The 21795-nt window shown below is 52.0% G+C and overlaps 1 protein-coding gene across 5 annotated transcripts in view; it reads right to left on the minus strand.

Moving 5' to 3' along the window:
• Positions 1-21795, minus strand: part of NTNG2 (netrin G2) — a 49242-nt gene that overhangs the window by 11397 nt on the left and 16050 nt on the right. For all 5 annotated transcript variants that reach the window (XR_003528728.1, XR_003528726.1, XR_003528727.1 and 2 more), the window contains exons 3-5: positions 15245-15888; positions 3474-3646; positions 1722-1748 (exon numbers count right to left, since the gene is read on the minus strand). Coding sequence is in view for 2 of the 5 variants with exons in the window: in XM_027650206.1 (XP_027506007.1) it covers positions 1722-1748; positions 3474-3646; positions 15245-15888 (844 nt within the window). In the remaining 3 variants the exon portion in view is untranslated. The remainder of the gene's footprint in view (positions 1-1721; positions 1749-3473; positions 3647-15244; positions 15889-21795) is intronic.

Here is a 21795-nt window from a genome sequence, read left to right on the forward strand (position 1 = left end):
GTGTGTGTGTGTGTGTGTGTGTGTGTGTGTGTGTGTGTGTGTGTGTGTGCAGGGGCTGGAGGCTGTGCCTGTATCAGCTTACTCTGTTGGTGCAGATATTGGCTTAAATACTTACAGCTCTATCATAAACTAATTGCCAATTAAGCTGAAAAGGGGAAATGAAGGCATGTCTGGGCAGGGATGGGGTGAGCTGCAGGCGGGATGAACTCCCAGCCCAAGCTGTGCTTCCACTGCCCAGTGTCCACGCGCCCAGCTGTGCTCCTTACCCAGCACCATTCCCTCCTGACACCCCCGAACTACTCAGCACCATCAAAACCAACCAGGATCACTGGCACCTGTTCATTTCCACTGGCACCCTGCAAATTAAAGGATGGGTCAGGGTCAGGGAGCCCCCACAGAGCTGGACAGGAGCAGCCCTGAGTGCGGCACCACAACAGCCCGAACTGAAATAACACTCCAACACAAATTCCTACTTAACTTACACCTGCTGCCCTCCTGTCCTTGTTTGTCCCACTGCTTCATGCAGATTATCATACTTAATTTCATAATAGCCCTGAGCTAGTTTAAATACTTAATTTAGGTCACTTCTAGTCTCCTGTGCGGGCTAAATAATCTCTCCTTAGTTGGCCCTGGACACAAATCCCTCCTGTCCACCTCCTGCACATCGCTCCCAGCACCCCCAAAGCTTCTCTCCAGCAGCAAATTTTGATGGGAAACGTTTTCCAGTGAAACAAAGGTAGCACTGAGGATGCCAAGCTTTGTTAAGGGGGCAAAAAAAGAGTTATCAAAATGGTTTTGACCAGGAAGGTGAAGAACATTTTGGACTGTTGAAACATTTATTTTTTCTAATTCTAAATTACTGAAGGGAGACTTTTAATTTTCATTTGAAAATTTTAAGCATTTAACTGCTTAAAATCTAAATGTGGTTCATTTACCCAAAAAACCTGTCCTCCACTTGTCAATTAGGTGCATTTTTCTTAATTGCATTTGCATTTCTCTGAAACTCTTTCTCCTCCAATTCTTCCCACTTGCCTGCAAACCAAAGAATTCATTATTCATTCAGCTCTCTGATTTGTTTCTTCTGGAGGGGAATTCTGAGCCACAAAATTCAAACCCAGGCTTCTGCTTACCCAAAACTCCAGGCTCTTTGATATCAAACTACCTCCAGCTTTGTTAAATAAGGAGTCCTCTCATCCCATCAATCTTGCAGCAGAAATCCCCACTGAGCTCTGCTGCCTTTGCTGCCGACACTTCACAGACATATGTTCATACACATACACGTGTACATGCAGATGTACACATGCTCTATATGTTTTTTTATTGATAGCCCAAGATGACCCAGACTGGATTCTATGCCAAATAATTCACACCCAGCTCCTTCTCAGAGCAGAATTCTGCAATCCTGGAGGGGTGGGGGGAGTTCACAGCGAGCGCTGGTGATTTTGAAGAGTCTTTTTTTATTTCCTTTCCGGCTGCCATACTAACGAACCTCATGGGGGGAAACCATGCCAGAGGAAGAGGCAAAATGAGGCTCCTGAAGTCAAAGGAGGAAAATGTAAGACTCTTTGACAAGACAGAAAATGAGGCACAATTAGGGAAGACTTATAGCCTGGAAAACGATAATGGACAGAAAATAACCATATTTCTTTCTCCTAGTGACATCCACAAGGACCATGCACCGAGGTGTTAAATGCCAGCATTTCAGTTTGGGTTTTACTTACTGCCAAAGGCTGAGCCTGCAGCTGCACCTGGAAAAAAAGAAGAAGAAGCCCAGTCACTGGAAGCAGGGCACCACCAGCTCTGTTACCAGCAGGTCACACAGACACACAACGTTGGACCAAACAGCAGTTAATTAGTGGGGGTCTTGCTCATGGGCACATCAGTTTGCTGCAACAAACAGCTTAAAAGCTGCTTTTGTCAAACCACAGAAGCAACCAGACAGTGCTGTCTGGGGTCTTGGCATCTCAACCCTGTCATGTGGGGAAGGAAGACCAGCGTGGCCTTTGCTGATGGTTTTTCCTCTTAACCATTTCCTTGACCTGCTTTAAAGCCCAGCAAAGGACAAGCACATCCTCTGAGGCTCAGTGGGCTAAGGACAAGCTGTAGGGAACCAGTTCTCAGTGAGCAAGAAGGGCTGGACACTCTTCCCACTGCAGTATTTGCTCCACAGGATGCTGCAAAGGCACCAGCTCCAAAGTCCATCCAAGGACCAGCTGCTGGCTTTTGGCACCCAGGAGATGAGTGGCCCTGCTCCTCCCTGCTGTAACAAGTGAGTAAATAATGGAAAGTCTCAGCTCTGCATGAATATAAAGCACAGGAGTAGCAACAGAAGAGGTAGGACTACCAAGAGGAGAGGGCTTCAGAGAACTGCCTCTGCTGCAGAGGAAGAGGATGTTGATGTGGGGAGGAGGAAGCAGCAGAGAGAGTTGGGGTGGGGAGGAGGAAGAAGACAGAGTGACAGATGGAAAGAGAGATGAATGGGAGAAGAGCAAGCAGAGGAGAAAGAGAAATAGGAAGAGACACAAGGAACGGAGGGGAGGGAGAGAGACAGAACAGCATGTCTGTGCCTGTCAACACCAGAAACTCTCCCAGGCTCCTTTGAAGCAATGCAGCCGCTTGGTGGGAGCTGACAAGCTCGTTCCCTTTCAAAGAACCTGCTCGTCTACCAGCCCTGGCACACACAAAACATTCCTGTCACGGCCTTCGGAGCCTGAATTTCAGCTTTGATCATCTTAAAGCACATGAATCTTTCAAAAAAATTTGGGGGGGTGGGAGGGAAAAGGTTCTCTTTGGCAACGCTCAAAGCTGCTGCTTGAAAGGCTGGAGTGGCTACCGTGGCTCTGTGACATTTAAACAAGTCTGCTAATGTGGACTGGACAGAAACCCAGGAGGAACCGGCCCATCTGTGATGTTTCCTGCCCCAATTCCCCTGCTCGAGCGATGGTGGGGATGGATCCTCCATCCTGCCTGCGCGCCTTTGCTTCTGTCAGAGCCTTGTTCCAGCAGCAATTGGATGAGACTGGAGCTGCGCAGAGGGACCGGAGCTCGCGGCGCTTGCCTGGAACACTGACGTGCACAGAACGGGATCCAGGAATCAACCTGCGCTGCTACTCCTACTCCCCAGCCAGTGCTCTGCTGTGGTTAACAATGCTTTCTCTAACGGACAATAATTTGCACTGCCACAAAGCCATGGACCTGTGTCTTGGCCCGAGGTCATCCTCCCTGTTCCTGACCATCATTTAGGCTCATTGCTCATCTACCAGCAGCCAACACACCACCTCTGCATCCACCAGATCCTCTTTCATGTCTCTGTGTACAAAGACAGGGGTAAATACCCGCTTCCCTTTCAAAAGCTGAGCATCCTGCACCGATTCCAGTCGGAGAAGGACACGACGAGACCCTGCTCCCATCTGTGGGTGTTGTGCAGCCCAAGGTGTTGTGCAGCCAGGGCTGGCTCCCTGCAGGTTACTTACATGCATTGGGGGACCCGTTAGGGAGAGGCAGGTAGGATCCTGCTCGCCAAGACCGGGAGCGAAAGTTCTTCTTGCACTTGCCGCAGTCCTGCCCCGTGGTGTTGTGCTCACACTCGCACTGCAGGCTGCCCTCTTTGAAGGTGCACAGGTTAGCGTGGAGGTTGCATTTACACCTGGAGGAGGAAGACAGGGAAGAGCTGTCAGGTGTCACTGCTGCTCCTCTTTGCCCCCGGTGTAGTGCTGAAAATGTAGTGCTGAAGCCAGGCTGGTCACCCCCTTTCTGCATCTTCTGCAGGACTTTATCACTGAACTCAGCTGTTTTCCCCAGGTATGTGCTGGAGTTATGATGTCCAATTCCTTGCCCCTGGTGCATCTGCTGTCTCTAGTCCAAGATGAGAGATGCTTTCCTCCCACCATCCGACTGCAGTAGCACAGACTTTAATGGTAAGTCAATGTCTCCAGCTGAGACTCCAGGAAGGAGTCACTCACATTTCAGGGCTGTTACAGAAAACTGGGTGATTACCCTTTTACTGGGAGGCAGTCTTGGACTTTAGATGGAGGAGCATGGCCAGCACTGGTGGGACTTGGCCCTTGCCCCTTGTGATAAAGTCAGCAGTGTTTTCTCCCATGGTGTGAAGCTGCACAGCACAAACCCTTTTCCCCAGCCTGCTGTGACCAAAATAACACAGAGAGCAAGTCACCATCAGAATGCGCCTCATCAGAGAAGGCAACAACTAAAAACACTATTCAGCAATTTGCAAACATTAAGAAACTTTTAATGAGCTGTAGTGCAGTATGCAGGGAATAATTATCTCTGTGCACAATAATTCCTGTTGCTCACACTCCGGAGGTGACTTGCGCAGAGCACAGAGACTGAGCCCATAACTCACACGTGGCTCTGGTGACTCCTGGGCCCGAGCTCAGACCATCAGACAGAGACTTTAGGGACCAAAACATCTCATTTCATTCCAGACAGTCGATCCCTAGCACAGCCCGATGCTTTGTGCGATAATTTACACTCTCAGAAGCAGAACCATTAGGAAAACAGTAACACTGAGCCTTTTGTGCACGGGTGAAATCTGATGGGGCAACACTTTGTTTTACAGGGATGAAGAGATGCAGAGCTGAGGGAATGAGCCACATGCAGAGAAGACAGAGGAAACATGGGCTGCTGCTCCTTGTGCTCTATCTGCACTGGGATAAACAGCCTGGATTAGGCTGGGAGCTGGGAGCTGGTGCTGCGCATGCCCCCCAGCTCCTGGTGCCTCGCCCCCTCTCCCTTGGAGCCCCCAAAGAAGCTCCCCAGCCACCTGCCTGACCCACCAAGGCTGCCTTTGCTGTGCTCTCCTCACGCATGGCTGGATAAGCTGACCTCATGTATGATTTTTCCCCCCCCTCCCCTCCCTGTCCTTAATTCTAGCAAACCCCGCTCAGAGGCTCAGCATAAGCTGGATGAACGATCTCTCTCCCCATCTTACAATCCTGCCCTGTCTCTGACCAAGCAGAGGAGGGAATTTTGCAGTTTCTAAAAGAGAGGGAGGAAGGAAGAAAACGTGTTCTAGGGAGCAGAGGCAGACACACTCAGCATGCTCCACTTGAAACTGTGTGTTAGTGAGAGCTGGAGATGCCGTGTCACGGCTGAAAGCATTAACAGCCTCTGAGCATCGGTGCTCTGGGAGCAAGTCACAAATCCAAGGGGGAGGAAGTGGCTTTGGCTGGTACCTACACAGGAGGGAGGCTGAATTTCAGATGCTCCGTGTCCCCTCTGCCTCTGGTGAGGAAGGATTTTGGCTGAGCTGTCCCAGCCCTGTGGCAGAGGTGATGCCCAGCCCTGGAGTGCTGCGGAGCCTGGCTCTGAATTATTCAGTGTCCACACAGCGTGGCCTCCTTCTCTCACTTCAAAACGAGCAGACGAGAGCAAAGCAGGCAAGATAGTGGGTTAAAGCAGGTCAAAGCCTCACTGCTGCTGCTCTGGGCCCAGCTTGAACAGAGCAACAGCTTCTGGGAGCTGCAGCTCTCCTCCCTCCTCCTGTGGTGGGAGTGAGGGGATGGGACCAGTTCCAGGGCACAGCGTCACAATCCAGCTGAAGGCAAGTTTAAGAGCCCCAGGGAGTGGGTACAAGGAATGCAGGGACTGTCATGCCCCTTGTTTTCCCTGAAGGTTGGGATGACATGGAGGGTAGTGCTTGGCTCCAGTCCTTGACCCTGCGAGTCTTGCAGTGGGGACAGCAGCCCTGGGGGGCCAGCACCTGGTCTCCAAGGTGGCCTGGGACAGCCTCAATAACCCCCTCCACACATAGCACATCGTTGCTCCTGGCATCCCCCACCAAGAGCCAAGCAGATGTTTTGAGGTGCTTCTTCTGGCTCCAATCTGCTGCAGTGCAGGAGGGCGAGACCTATTCACCGTTAATTTGGCTCCAGCTACAAAACCTTCACCAAGCAGTGGGACCCAGACTTCTTGCTCTAGGGAAAACAAGAGCAGTTAGATGTGTCTGCTCATACACACACACTGCTCACTTATTGCTGAGGAGGGCTGGGAGCTGAGCACCAGCTCCTGGGACAGCCCCAGCTGCCTCCTACCCTGGCCAGCGGGATGGAGATGGGGTGGGTCCCCCAGCCTCTGCATGTAGGTGTGATGGAGCTCTGCTCTTCCCAGAGAAGATCCTCACTTCCTAATTGGTGCAAACAAGGAAAACTAAGTAAAGAGAAAGCAGAGGCAGACATTCACCTTGCCTGCCTGGGCCCAGGTCACTGATTTTTCTCACTTGCCCTTTGCCACCGTGCAGAAGTTTTTTTATACAAAGGATCAATTTTACCAGGGAATTGCTTTCTGAATTTGACCTTTGAGGATCATCAATCTAAGCAGAGAACTGTAACCCCAGCAGGCTGACCCCTCAGCACAGCACTTTTCAGCCCAATCAATCAGGCTGCATTATTTAATGGCCAACAGCCGAGTGCTGTCAGTCAGCCCTGATTGCCAGCCCTGTTTTGGGGAGAAGGTTTCTGCATCCCAGCCTTCCCTCTGCTTGGGCTCAGAGGCTCATCTTCAACTCCTTCTTCAGGCTTCTCTGCCTTCTTCTCTGGGCCTGCAGCCCAAGGGCATGTGCTTGTTGATGGTCTGCGCACAGCCAAGACTCAGCTGGCAGAGACTGGAGTAAATGGCATTAGCCCAGTCCCCTGGGTGGGAGCTGCTAGTCCTGCCTGCCTCTGCCCGTCTTCCTCGGCGGCCAGCCATGGCAGGAAGGAGAGGATGAAGGGAAAGGTTAGGAGCTACTTAGCAGTGAGGTTTAAATAGCAGGCTTGGGGCAGACACCTGCGCCGTGTCCTGCAGCGATGGCCCCGCTCCAGCCCCGGGGCTGCTCCAGCAAAGTGCTGGTTGCAATATGGTCTCTCTGGCTCTGGAGGGACGAAGAGCCAGGAGTGTTTTTCCTTCAACTCGTGGGTCAAGGCACACACTGACAGTGCTGTTTCTCGGTGGGCATTCAGAGCCCACAGTGGGGAAGAGCCCGAGGAGAGCAGCCCCAGAGCACATCCGTGAGCAGCACCCACAGCCTGGGGACACCCATCCTGCACTGGGTAGCAGGTCACACAACTGCATTGTGCATTAAACAGAGAGAGGCTCACACTGTTCCCAGCAAGGGAGGCTGGGGCACTGTGTGGCCCAGGATGTTACAGTTTGCACAATGGGGTATTTAGGAGTTTATTTTAGTGCAGTTGTTCAGCTGCTGCCTTTCCTCAGAGTGGTGCAGTGTGATCTGATGCTGCCAGTGCCTCCACCAGGGAACATCACGGAGCTTGGAGCGCCAAGGAAAGTTTACAGGAAAGTGTCCTTCCTTTTTTTTTTTTTTTTTTTTTTTTTTTTTTCCCAGCCATAAAGAACAGTTTCCTGCATTTCTCCAAGTCAGCATCCTGGAGGTCACAGCAGTGAGCGGCTGGAGAGGTGTCTGGTGCCAAGCCCACGTGTGAGGGAAGGAGGTGCCCATGCAGAGGAAGGGGGTGAGTGCAGAAGCCATGCTGGGATTGGGAAAACAGCCCCTTTCATTAATAATGACTTTTGAAGTGATTTTAAAAAGTCCTCCCAGCCCTTTGTTTTCCTTCCAAAGATTCTTATGTGTTTTGCAACCTCTTTTTTTTGGCCATAACCCCACTTGCAGTGCAGGGAAGTAAGGCAGAGAAAGGCAAAGAGCACCTCCTTATCCCTCTCCCTTCCCATGGGGCTGAGACAGTGTTGGGGTGCTGGCACCCCCCTTCAGGACTGATGCAGTGACCCCACTGCTGTGTGGGGTAGGGCTGGAGGAACCACTTGCTGGCTGGAGAGCCAGAGAGCTGTTCTGTCCCCTTGCACCTTCCACCGAGTTCCTGTGGAGACAACACTGCCCTGAGCTCCTTAAAAAATCCTGGGACAGGACATGGAGCAGCAGAAGTCCACTACAGTGGGCTACCATCTCCTTTCCAAGTCTTCTTCCAGCCCAGCCTGCACACTGCTCTCCACCCTGTGCTCACCACGAGGATGCTGCTGTGTGTCCCCAGGGATTCTGTGGAGACTGGTCCCTCCTGCTGGTTTCTGAGACATTGGGCTCCTGCTTTTCACCCTTACCCGTGTGGCTTTGCCCCGCTGCTCCCTCTCTGCTCCCTGAGCTGGTGCTGCGGAGAGGCAGCGCTCAGAGAGCTGCTAATGACTGCCGGCCAAAGGAAGGCTTATCAGAGCTTCCCCTGAATTGTTTGCTCTCACTGTAATTGATGAGCCTTTAATGAGTCTCATGGGACGATGTGTTTGAAGGGAGCTCTTTCCTCTCCATCCCCAAGGAAAATGATGTTTCAACTGATCTCGGCTCTCGGGGAAACATGAATAACTCTTTTCCATCTCTCTATTGTCATCCCCAGCCGTTGCTCTCAGCACGCTCCAGCAGCTGCCTGGCCATCGCTTACTCACTTTTACCTGCTCCTTTGCAACTGTTTTGGCAGCTCAGCAAAAGCAGGGAGCAAATCTTTTGGGCAAAGCATAACGGGTGCTGAGCTTGGATTGTTTCTGGCCCATCTGTGCGTGTGGAAGCAGGTAAAAATAGCTTCTAATGGTTGGGCCATGGAAGAAGCGTAGTCCCTTTGTGGGGAGCAGTTATATGAGGATTTGCCTTGCTGGGAGATTGCTCTGGCAGAGGTTTGCTATTGCCAGACCTGGAGCAGGGCTGAAAGGGCTGAAGAAGACAAAGGTGGCTCATTCATCCCAGGAGTAGGACTGGGAGCTTACTGGAGCCTGTGGTCCAGGGACTGAAGGGCAGGAAAAGCCATTTTAACATGTTGTTTCTTTCAGCTTGAACCAGGGTGAGAGGCTTCTGGGTTTCACTGCTTTGTGCAGAGCCAAAAAAAATGAAAAAAAAACCAACCTGAGTTAGGTCAGAGGGACATGTGAGTGGGTTATTTTCCTTGTGGGTTTTTACTTTTGGTTGTGTGGCTGGGATGGAAGGAACCCTCCTCATGCCCTTCGAAATGGTTTGAGGTTTGGGTTACAAAGATGAGACAATTTAAAAGTTGCCAGAGTGGAGAGCACACTAGCTGGCTGTTCCCATCTGAGAGGCTATTTATTTTAAATAAGTTGACACTCACCAGCTGTCAAGATCCTGCTGACTGGTGGAACATTATTTACATTCAAAGCTGTCTTAAAAAAGCAAACACGAAACCAAACTTCCCCATTAGGGGGTCGGGCAGCAGAAGGGAGGAAGGGTGAAGAGGACATCACACGGATATGTGAACATAAATATTTGCAGAGTAATGTGTATAAATGCTCTTGGTCTTTCTCCTGGAATGCAATAATGCCTGCAATTGAGTTCATTGGCCAAATTGAATTTGGGCTCCTGTAGAAGTCTCTTTATATTAAGTGCTTTAACATACATCACCTTCTCAGTCTATCGATGAAATCCTATTATCTGCTCAGGGCCGGACGCAACTCGGCAACAGAATCGGAGGGGAAATAAAAACCCTCACAAACCGAAGCCAGGAGCAGGTAACAGGACCTTGGGCATCCATCTCTGGCTATTGACAAAGCGTCAGGAGCTCTGGGGGAAGGAGGAGCTCTCTGGGTTTCTCTCTAACTTCCTCCCTCCCTCTTGCTCTGCAAGTTTCCCCTCCGTTGTTCTGCAGTGGGAGCAGAAACCTTCGCAAGACTCAAGCGAACAGTTGCTCTGCATTAACTCAATTTAACTATCTGACCAAGAGCAAGATTTTGCTTGAACTCAAGCTAATTCCAGCCTGGAGGAGTGCCAGGAAAATTCAACCATCCAGCTCCCAGGGGCTGCCCAGCGTGGAGGCGAGGACGGGCCGAGGAACACGGCGCACCATTGGCACAGACTTGGCCGTCCTTGACACGAGGATGCTGCTACCTCTTGGGACCTGAATTCTGTCTGCCAGGAGCTGCAGGGGAAGGAGCAGGGACAGGCACAGGCAGTGCTTGCCCTGGTTTTCGTGGTCTTCCCAAAGTTGCTGAGTGTGGGCAGCAGCTGGCCCAGGGCTGCAGGAGCACTGGGCAAGTTCTTGGGAGCTGTTTGGGTGAGCCCATGGCTATTTTGGGGGTGATGCTCCAGCACTGTGGCTGGGACAGCTCAGCTGGGGAAGCCCATGCTCTCACAGATCACCTCAGGTCCTGCCTGTTCCCCTTTGGCAAAGCAGCAGCAGTGCAGGTCCCACCCTGCTCCCCAGGGAGAGATGCTCAAGGGGGACATCGGCCATCACACAAAATCCAAGACCCTCAACAAGAGGTTGTTCCATGGACCAAACCTGCTTCTTTTCTCCTTTATACAGACAGCTTTGCTGGAAAAGCCAAGATCAGCTGGAGAGTCTCCAACAACTTCAACAGAACCAGAAGGAGGAATGTCCAAGCAGGGCAAACAGCCCAGGGGCTGCCAGGATGCACTTTGCTCTGGCACCCTGGATTGAACTGAGGTACAACTGCAGGGGAAGTGCATTGAGCTGCTTCAATGTGCTGGCCAGGAGGGCAGAGCAGGAGACAGTGACCAGGCCAAGCAGAAACTGCTTCACCTTTAACAGCAATGCAGCATCAAGCATCCCCACATCTCAAAACTGACCATGAATGCAGAAAAATACTTCTGTTTCATGTGGGTACCACTGACAATCGACCAGCTCCATTTATTGCAGGAGGTGCTTTTGGAGATGGCCTTGATCCTCCAGGTCTGGTGTCCCTGATCCTGGCTGTTGGGAGACTGCTCCACTAGCACAAACTCTCCAAGTCACACTCCCGAAGAGTATCCGAGCAAGGCACCAAGAGCACACAAGAGGAAAGCAGGGAAAGAAGGAGGGGAGCACAAAGGGCCTTTCCCTTCAATTCTTTTGTGTAACCAAAGGGCCTTTCCCTCCAATTTTGTGTAACCAAAGCAGCAGCCAAGGAAACCATCAGAAAAGCAAGAAAACAGGAAAGGAAATGCTGTTACAAAACTGGAAACCTCATCTTGTTGGTCCCTCTTGGGCCTGAGTGCAGCCTGAGAGGAGGCACTGTTCCATGGAGCTGCTCAGGGATGAGGAACACTCCCTCCTCCTGCCTTCCTCCAGGGACTGCTCGTCACCAGCAGGATGGACAGACAGACAGACAGTGCATGCATTGGGGCAGGGGAGGATAAAGGAGAGAAATCCTAATATAAATCAGCCTAAAATTGATTCGCTTCTGCTCAATGTGATTTCTCCTAACTGGATCCACATGTCCCGGCCATGGCACATTAACTTCAATTACAGCTTATTAATGTCTCCGTGATGGAGCTTGGCCTGCTGAGCACGGCGGTGACTGACGTTATGGAGGGGAAAAAATTACTCCAAAGAGACTCAGTGTGTAATGGAAAGAGAAGCAGCGGCTTTCATCGCGCCGGCCCCGGCAGCTGGGGAAAGCTCATTCACCCATTCCTGAGGAGATGACCGAGCTCGTTGCTGCACCGAGGAGAAAATGAAGCAATGGGCAGAGATCTGTGGGGGAAAGTCTTCCCGCTTCCCTTCCCCACCCTGCCTGGCACACACACACACACAGCACACAGGCCAAGGGCTCGCTCGCGTCTATTCCTGTCTTGACTTTTCTGCGTCTCCAGTTACTCCGTGGATCAATAGGGACAGGATGGAAGAAGAAAGGGAAAAAAAAGAAAGAAAAGAAAAAGATACCAAGAAGAAAGAGAGTAAAAATAAACTGTCAGCCATGAACGGAGAAATGGACCCAGCTGAGGCTGTGGGAGGAGGAGATGCAGAGGAGACTCTGAAGCACCAGCCCATTGCACCAGCTCCCAGGGAAGAAGCAGTGATCCCCTGGATTCACCAGATCCTGTGTCAAACTCTTGACCACCCCAGTCCATCTGGCTTTTGGGAGAAGGCAGAGAATTCCTTCCCCTTGTCCCTGTGTCCTTTGCTCTGTCTCTTTCTGCTTTTCCCTGAAGTTCTGGGAGACTGTGGTGAGGGATCTTTCGTGGTGGGAGGCTGAGGTGTGAAGGAAGGGGTGGGCTTGGATGGCAGCCCAAGAGCATGTGGAGTGAGGGGATGACAGAAACCTCTCTGAACCCACCAGCCAAGGCTTCAGCATGAGAAACTGCCCTGGCTCATGGTCTGCTCTGAGGGCAAAGCGTTTTACTCTTCCCTTGACTGTGAACATCAACTAGAAACGAGCTGCCAAGTGTCTCATCACCCCGTGGGCACTGCCAGCTGCTGCCAAAATCCTGGTGCTGTGCAGGGACAGAGGCAATGCCACACTCTGGCAGCACACACTGCTCCTCCAATGCCACACACCATGGCCAGGCACAGCTCCTCCAGCCTCCCCGGGCTGCTCACCCCTCTGCTCTCCAGGTGGAATTTTCTGGCTGCTTTTTGCCTCTGAGCCCTCATTTTTTCATAATCATCTTCCCTCTTGTTTCCATGCCCCCTGCAGTGGATCCCTAACACCTCTCCAATTTTATCTAGGAACTTTCCTTCTGTTCCTCAAACACAGTCATTCCCACATGCTGGAAGTGGCAGTGTGTGTCCATCTCCATCCCTGCCTACCCTTCCTTCCCCCTTCCCTGCACAGGGCTCCTGTCAGGCTTACATTGATTTCTCCTCTCTTCCTCTCAATAACCCATCCCTTGTTGAGCCATACACAAGATTTAATTTGGTTTTAGTCCCTGCACTGTAACTGGCTTTGCTTACAGCTGGAATTAGATTGCTTTTCAGCGAGAAACCTGCTTGCTGGGACTGGAATAATCACAGGAGCAGAGTTAATTCACATGAGGCTTCTCCATCTTATACACCACTAATCCACAGTTCCTCAGCTGGTCACCTTTCTCTGTCCTGTGCCCACCAGGGCTGGAAGAGTCAGCACAGGACAGGCATCGACCTTTTCCCTGTCCAAGCTGTGTCCCCCTCTCCTGGGAACCATCCCAGCATGCTGGGGGAGCAGGAGTAGTGCAAAGCTGGGTTTGCTGAAGCTCAAGACTTGGGAGTTTGGGCTGGAAAAAAAGCAGATTTCAGAGTTTTCTGTGTTCCCAGCCAAGGAAAAGCCCTGTCCTCCCAGAGGCCCTGCTGCATGGGAGGAGTGGGTCAGGCAGCTCGTGGTGAGTGGAGCCAAGAGGGAAGTGGAGGCGAGCGGGAGCCGCTGCTCTGCAGCAGCCGTGGGCAGCCGGCCACACCGGCAGAGAGCCAGCTCCGGGGGGAGGCTGCCAGGAACCAACCAACAAACCCCAACCTGTCTCATCCTGGCCCCAGCTAAAAAGCAGCATTGCAGCTTCCACCAGGGACTTGCAGCCTGGCCCTCCGTCGCCAGCCCTGTCCTCGGGGTGCAGGTGGCTGTGGAATCTTGGATGTCTCAGAGAGGTTGTGACACGACCCCCCCTCCCCCCCCAGCCCTGGGTGTTTGAAAGGGTTTCCCTCCCCCTGCCCTAGTTCTTTTTGCAGATTTTTTTTGGATTTTAATCTCTTGAACCGATGGCTGCTACTATTAAATGGTGTTAAACTTGGCCGGTGAGTTCAAAAGCTGGTGAGGGACTGGGTGGGGGGGAAGGAGGGCAGCCAACAGCAAGGTGCTGGTTTGGGGAGAATCCTGTCAGCATGGCCTGAAATCCAAAGTACTGGAGCAACAAGTGCTGCCCAAGGCAGGCAGGGAAGGTAAAGGCAGGAGGAGGAGGATCATGTTCATGGGACACCAAGAGTACTTTACCTCTTTGAACCATTAAGTATCCTGCAGTTGCTGCAGGAGCAGCAACAAGTCCTTGGTTATCTGCAGTTATGTCTGTGCTCGGAAGCCAAAGGTCATTGCACAAGCACTGACATCAAACCTTTAGTCCTAAGTTACTACTTTCTAGGCTGAAAACTCTGTGTCCCTGCTACAGAGTCTAACCAGCCCGGACAAACTGATACACCAGCTCCAACCCTTCCTGCCAGATGCTCTGATATCAGTGTGGGCTTTGGCTGGGGTTTGATCCCTGTGGTTTTGCCACTGCTGTCAGTAACACCAAGTGTCCTTGTGGGCAGCTGGGCCACCTGGGGAGGAGCAGGGCCACAAAAGAAGGAGCAGGGGACAGGACTGGTTGTCACTGGGGTGGAGGCGATGGCAATGCACCTGCCTTTTTCCTTGCCTTTGCTTGCTTTCCTTCCCTTCCACCCTCCTTACTTTGCTATTTTGCTGCATCCCGAGCTGGTTTTGGACTGTGGATATTTAGTACACCTGGCAATGCTTCTTATGGGCAGCATATATCTACACAGAAGCACCTTGCACTGAAACCTGGACTCTGCCACTCCTCTGCCCGTGTGCCTGAGCCCCTCAGGGCTTCTCCCTGAGCAATCCCAATGGTGGGCACCCCAACATGCCACCAGCCCAGCTGAGAACCACAGCTGCTCATCCCAGACAGGTGACCACACTGTGAGAAAGACCCTCACCGCTGCCTCCTGCCTGCCCTGGCGGGTGGAAGGGGCTCTCCCATCCCTCACTGCAGCTTCCTTCCCCTTGGAGCCTGTTCAAAGCCAGCCTCAGTGGCACCTGCAAAACATTTCTACTTGCAAGTCTCAGTAGCAAACAGTTTGGAACCGATACAAACGGCTCCTCTGTCGCTGTGGTGATGCTTGTTAGCACGGGGTGGGTGATGGGGAGATTTCTCCCCTCTCGCCTGTAAGTCTCGCACAAGCTGGATGGGAAATCAGCCATCTCGGCACTTTTCCACCTTACTTTGCTTTTTCAGTTGATGTCATAACGTAACATATGGCACCGTACAGAGAAATTAAAAACAAAAGCCAGGAGAAACACCCCCCCACCCACTTCCCCTGCCCCAGATCTGTCTGGGGGGTTTACCCTCACCCCAAACTTCCTCTGCTGGAGCTGAGGCTGCTCAGGGGGTGCTGGGCTGACTCGGGATGACCCATCCTGCTTGTACTGGCAGTGAGCTGGAGTTTAGTGGGATGAGCATCATTCCTCATCCCCCAGATGCATCAGCATCACCCCTGGGACTTCTGGCTGTGTTTGCACAGCTGGGGACAGGGTATTGGGAGGGAATTCAGACCCCGACTGTCCATCTAAGCCATGTCCCACTTCCCCCAGCACCAGCTGCAGGAGGACACAGCCCCTCTCTCAGGCACAGCCTTGGAGGTGCCCCAGCCGTTCCCTGCAAGGACACATCTGTTTTATTTCCAGTGCTGCCCTGCCTGGGGAGGACGGTTGTCGGAGGGAGAAACACTGTTTGCAGAAATGCTGATGGCTTAGTTTACCAGCAGTGACTTCTCATCCCTCAGAGAAGAGATGCCCAAAGAAATACAGCAGCCGTTACCTGCCAGTGACTTCGATGTTGGAGACGGCATAGAAGTATTTGTACAAGTTCTCCCTCTGCACGTAGGTGCCCCCCAGGGCGGGTCTCAGCAGCCTCATCCGCAGGTCAGTCACGGTAAAGAAGTCCTTGAGCCCTTTGGCGCTCTCCAGCCGGGTGTACAAGTTGTCCATGTTCTTGAGGTCGGGGCCAGCAAAGATGGCAAAGCGGTCCCTGACCTCGAACCGGACGGTCTTTTCTTTCTTGGAGCCCGCCCAGCGGGAATACTCCTCCGTGCAGAGGACCCTGTTGGCACTGGTGGTGGAGAGGTCTCGGACCCTCCGTGCTGGCATGCTGAAGGCCTCCATGCAGTCATCTGCGTAATACTGGTACGGGTGCCAAGTCCTCCCGTTGTCCAGCGACTTCTCCAGCATCATGATGGTGGGGCGCCCGTACTCGAAGGTGATCACGATGTCGTCCGTCAGCTCGATGCTCTTGTTCCAGGACAGGGTGATGTTGGCCAGCAGCGGCTCCGGGTACCGGCGCCACGTCACGCTCTGCCAGTACGTGGCCAGCCCCTCGTCCTCACTGTCGAACATGAGTTTGGGCGGGTGGGCCAGGTCCGGGTTAGAGGCGTCGCACTCGTCGCTGCACAGGTACGGGTTCTCCTGGAACAACAACAACGGTCACCGGGGAAGAAGGCAAAGCCTGGGCATCATGTGGGCATTGCGTGGGCATTTTGTGGGCACCACAGCCAAGCTCACACCCTTACCGGGCCCTGGATCTGGCTGCTTGTGTCAAACATTAACTGCTGGGCTGAACTGGAGTGTGCCACGGGCCTGGCTCTGGAGGAAGATATTTCTGAGAATGAATTTAAGGCAGAAAGATGCAGTTTTGCCTCCACTGTAAGAATGGCTGAGCTGTTTCCTTTGAAAGGCCCTCTGGGAAAGGGCTTTTCAATTTGGCACAGGGGCAATTTTCATAGAAAGTGCCTTCCCTGAGATGGTCTCTGGGAAACTTCGGTTAAGCTTGGCCAATTCACAAGCCTACAGAAAGCTGAGCTCTGCCTTGGAAGAACTGCATGGCTAGAATCCCCCAAACACATCCCTGCCTCTCATGGCTCCTGATGCCAAAAATCCTGGGGACACACCCCCCCTACACCACTGAGCATGGCTAGAGGAGGGAAACCAAATTTCTCCAGCTCCAAGATGGGACAGGACTGAGGAATAGCAGGGAGAGCAGAGATTTGTGCTCCCAGTGCCACGGTCCTCTCCTGCCTGCAGGGACCATGGAGGGAAGGATGGCTCATCCCATCCAGGTGAAAATGTCCACCACCTGCAGGCCTGGCAATGGGAGAAAAGGAACAGCCACCCCATTTTGCCCACAAACGACAGTGCATGGCCAAGCTGGAGTGTTTTGTAGGGACACACATACACATCCATGTGCTGAGCTGCACCAGGACATTGCATGAAGGTTGAAGCTTTGGACTTGGGTTATTAGCTGTGCCAATGGGTTTATTCCTCATCCATATGTGTGTTAAAGCCCAGCATTACTTGCCCTGCAGCCTCTGCTTCCAGGAGTGAGCAGGTGGGTCAGACCTTCCTTGGGGATAATGCAGGTCTGTGTTATAGTGGGTACAGACCACAGATCAACTCTGCAACACAATGCAAATCTTTTTTGCATATGAAGCATCTCTTTGCTGTCACTTTACCTCCCTCTCAGACTCAAAATCCAAAGGGTTGGAGAGGGAGAGGCATTGGTACAACAGCAGGCTCTGCTGCAGTGGGACCCTTGTCAGGGAGGCAGAGGCACCTGGCAGAGGAGGAGGAGGTTATAAAGCAGCTGGAGCTGCTCAGAGCTTCTGGCTGGAGGTGAGGAGCCTGCTGGGATGTGAGGTCTGTCCCTCCCAAGCACAGTGGATTTACAAGGTAAGACCGAGCTGGATGCTGTGGTTTGGTTTGTGGGTACCTTGTGTGTGGCTGGGCCATGGGAAGGTGCTGTTTGGGGGGATCAGTGTGTTCCCACCCATCTCTGGAGACCTCTTGCAGTGCTGGGGCTGTGCTGGGGTGCAGGGAGCTCGTGCTGGTAGCTGGGGTCTCCGAAAAATGAGATGTAGGGCTACAATCTCTGCAGGTTGGTTGTGTCCCTGGACTGGGGGAGCCCTGCTGCTGGTGTGGGAAGAGGCTGCTCCTGTGTCCATGGCACTGGGGACTGACCCTGCACCGTGGCTTGCTTTGATCTGGGAAACTGCTGGAGTCTGAATGCTTGTGACCTGCTTTTAGGGTGCCCTGTGTATACCCCAGGCAAAGCAGAGGAGGGGAGCTGGCTGGTACAAATGGGTGCAAAGGGGAGCTTTGGGGCTGTGCTTTGAACGTGGAAACCTCTGCGTAACACAAGGTGCTTTGGAAAATCTGTGCTTTGCCACTGCCAGCTGGGCAACCAAAGGTCTTGGGAACTACTTAGAGCTTCTCCATTCCGTGTCTGTAAAACGGGCCTTGGGTGCCTCCCCACAGCTCGGAGCCACACGCTGAGCTTTGCAAAGGGAGCGGAGGCCACGGCACCCAGGAGCCCTGAAAAGCTCAGGAGGGCATAAATAATTCTGTGCTCAGAGCAGCGTGTGAGTAATGCACTGTAAATAAGGCAGGAGGCTGCTCCGCCGGCGTGGGGGATAAAACAAAACAGCGAGGAACTGATCTGCACGTGAGCACCAGGATCGTCTGCAGGGGAGACAGCGACAGCCTTGGGGAGACAAGGGGACTCCTGTAAACACAGCACACGTTGTGTGTGTGTGTGTGCACGAGGCTGCCAGGGAAAGCAGATCAGAAAACAGGTCAACACTCAAACTGTTTTCAGCACTGCCTTGCTCTGACACGCACCTGCCTGATGGAAAAGCTGCGAGTGCTGTGCTGGGGTTTGTTCCTCCTGTTACAGCCTGAACTTGAGCAGTGTGTGGCTTTTGCCACCTCTGTGTGTGCCAGGAGGAAGGGCTGGAACCAGGGCTGCTGAGCTCCAGTGTGGTGCTCACCCCGAAGCACGAAAGTTGATTCTGTGATTCTGGTACTGAATAGATGTGTTGGTTGATGTTTTAAAGGCAAGTGGCTGGATAGGTTTTATCATTGTTTTATTTGCAGCTGTGACAACTGAGCGAGGGAAATGAATGGAGTGCTCAGGCCTGCTTGGATGGGGGAGGCTGAAGGGTGAAGGCACCTGCCCAGGTGCTCCCCACTATCCCCCCAAAGAGGAGGGGATGCCAGCTGGGGTGTGGTGGAACTCTGAGCCATGCTGGGGGGTCCTCTCCTGCCTCAATACACTGTTCTGGAGTAGGGATTAAGAAACCCTGAGATAGTGACATATTTAATATGCTCTCCTGACTCGTCACGTTCAGAGGAATTGTTTACCTCTGCTAATGAGACACAGCTTCCTGCTGGGGGATGGAGCTGCCTCTCAGTGCAGCTTTACAGGCAGAAAAATCCCCCTCAGCTGAAGTGCTGGGGGCTCTGTGAGTGTGTTTCCTGCGCAGAGGCAACATATTGTGTTGCAGTATGGTCCTACTGCCAATGTGGCCATACAGATGGCTTAATAGGGCAGTCCTGAAAAGACCATCCCTGAGGTCCTATTTCAGCACTTGTCTGAAGGAGGGTGCAGCAGTGCAATGTCTTAGTGGGCTCAGGTGGGGAATTGGCTTGGGATGGCAGCAGAAAATTCCCTGATAAACCCGTCTTGCTGTTCAGAGTGGCTCTGTCTGAGAGGAGTCTGTGTCACAGAGCTGCCCTGGCTCTTGCTGTGCACCTTCCTTTCTCTGTGTGCAGCAGCCACTGGGGCTGCCAAAGCCCTTGAGCTGGTGTAAGATGAATCTCCACTGAATATTTGCCGCTTAAGCAGCCTCCAGCATGGCCACAGTGGCCACCTTCACCTCCAGGGCTATGGATAATGCTCCTATCAAGGCTTTCTCTTGAGGCTTCCTTAAGCAGTGGCCAAATTGAACAAAGGAAGGACTTCTGTGACCAAACCACAATAAGAAAACATTACCCAGACCAGCAAAGGGTGGCCAGGATGGGAGGTGGGACAGGTTTCCCAGGAGCAGTGGGGGAAGCAACCGAGTCTGACAAGCGTGATCCCTCTCCCAGTGTCCTGTCTGGAGGGACAGGGCTGGCCAGGCATGTCCCTGGCAGGGGACCTGGCGGGTCAGGAGCAGGGAGAAGCGGAGCCAAAACTCTGCCTGTCTGCCATATGCTTTGTCCCAGAGATGAGGGACTGGAGGTGCACGATCCCTGATGGCTCCCGTACATCCCAACCTGTGAGTGTGCTCAGCCCAGCGGGCAGCAACCCCAAAGATGCCTTTAACCACCCTCACGTTTTGGAGAGCCACGTGGCTCGAGGGCTGCACGGTTGTCAGAGGGCGAACGCAAAAATAACCTCTAAGTGACAGTGCTGGAAGGTGGGGGAGAGCCTCAAAAGCCACCGAGTGAGTCACATCACTACAGCTTCCTCTGCTAAAATGAAGTGTTCCTTTTTGGGTTTAGGTTTATTGAATTGTCCTTCCTCTGCGGGATGCTCGATGCCTTTTCTGCCGGGGGGGGGTGGTTTGAAGTGAGCCAGGAGGGCAGGGGGGAGCGGAAACAGATGGCCATACTTTGGCTGCTCCCTTGGTCCTGGTAAGATCAGATATAGCACTGTTGAAACAATTCCAGGTATTATTTTTGAATCTGGTTTCCTCCCCCAAGCCGTGTGTCCTCCAAAGAATCTGTCCAAAGTCTCATGATATTTAAGTCTTCAATCTAAAAGTCAGGATGCATTAGCCAGGCAAACTTGGTCTCAGTGAGCTTAAAATAAATCAGTTCACTTTGAGTCTCACGCTATTAAATCAGTCGTGAGTGTCCTCACGACAACCAGACATTGGAGGTTTCAGGCTCTCCAGCTCTTCTGGTTGTGCATTTCTTCAGGGTGCAACAAAGAGTGTTGCAGCCTTGCTCAGACCCAGCTCAGCCCAAAGGGACAAATCTCTAGGGGACAAACTGCAAGAGCCTTGTTGAGGACACGTTGTCCTAAATAACAGGCATCATAACAAGATTGTGTCTCCACGAGGAAATCAGAGAGTGGTTTGGGTTGGAGGGGACTTTTAAAGGTAATTTATTCCAAATGGGCAAAGACATCTTCAACTAGGTCAGGTTGCTCAAAGCCCCATCCAACCTGACCTTGAATGTTTCCATGGATGGGACATCCATCATGTCTTTGAGCAACCTGTGCCAGTGTTTTACCACGCTCACTGTAAAAGTCTTCTTCCTTATAACTGGTTGAATCTAACCTTTTTGTGTTTAAAACCATTATCCCTTGTCCTATCACTATAATTCTTGATAAAGAGTCCCTCCCCATCTTTCCTGTGGGCCCCTTTAGCCACTGGAAGAGACTCAAGTCCTCCTTGGCAGGGCTGCTCTCAATCCCTTCATCCCCCAGCCTGGAGCGATACCAGGAGTTGCCCTCACTCAGATGCAGGACCTTGTGCTTGGCTGTGTTGAACCTCATGAGGTCCCAATGGACCCACTCCTCGAGCTGGAAACGTGTCCCAGCCCTGGTGACTGCAGACCCAGCCCTTGGTTTTGCCTCCTCTTGGTGCCTGGAGTCTGTGCTGGGCAAAAATGCTGCAAAAGGGACTTTCTGAAGGTGGCAGCGGAGACTTGCTCCTTGAGGAGGATTTCTTAAGAAACAAGATCTTGGTTCTGACAAAGCACAGTGACAGGAATCCAGGATGCTGCAGCAAAGCTGCTCCCCACCTTGCTGAAAAGGGAGGGAATGAGGGAAAACAAGCACAATAAAAGGCCCTGGTTTTACAAAGCCCAGCTGCTTTTCAGGGCTCTTAATGAGCCCAAAAGTTTTTTTGCCTTCTCCCCCCCCCAGCAGATAATGCCATTTTTAAGCCTCACAGCATAAAATTATGTATTTTTGTAGGTGAAATTGCTTGATTAATCATTAAGCTGTTGAATATTTTAAACAAACTAGACATCTGCTGTGAATGGTGAAAGCTGCACAGAAATAAGACTGCAGCTTTTAGATCTCTGTGCCAAAGGGAAGCTGGAAAGCAATTGCAACCACTAGCTGCACGGTGAAGAAAAATAAGAATAATAACAATAATATTAAAGGGGAAATAAAAAAACAAGAACCAAGATTTGAGCATGGAAAAATAAGTAGATGATGTAGGAGCTTGTACTTCTCAGCCAGGGATGCTCATCACAGCTCTCACACTTGGTGTGATGTGTTCAATGGTGTCTTGGTCCAGGGAACCCCCCTGGACTTCTTTTGCTTTTTGGGGTCTCTTCTGCTTGTTGTTTAAGCCAAGGCCTCTGCTAAAACCCAGAGCACCCTGGGATCACTTGTTTTTAATTATAGTCTCCTAATAAGAGTACTGACAGGGTCTCATCAACTTGGACTAGTCGTGGAAAACAATTTTTTTTATTTTTCTTAATTGAGGGGGGGAATCCTTGGCTTTTTATAGGAAGATTTTTATCAAAGGGGGAAAAACTTAAATGTGTTTATTTGGCACAAAGACCTAAGCTGTTGTGTGGGTTTCTCTTGGGTCC

Source organism: Corapipo altera, unplaced genomic scaffold (genome assembly GCF_003945725.1).
Source record: "Corapipo altera isolate COAL_440 unplaced genomic scaffold, ASM394572v1 268, whole genome shotgun sequence".
Taxonomy (NCBI): Eukaryota; Metazoa; Chordata; class Aves; order Passeriformes; family Pipridae; genus Corapipo; species Corapipo altera.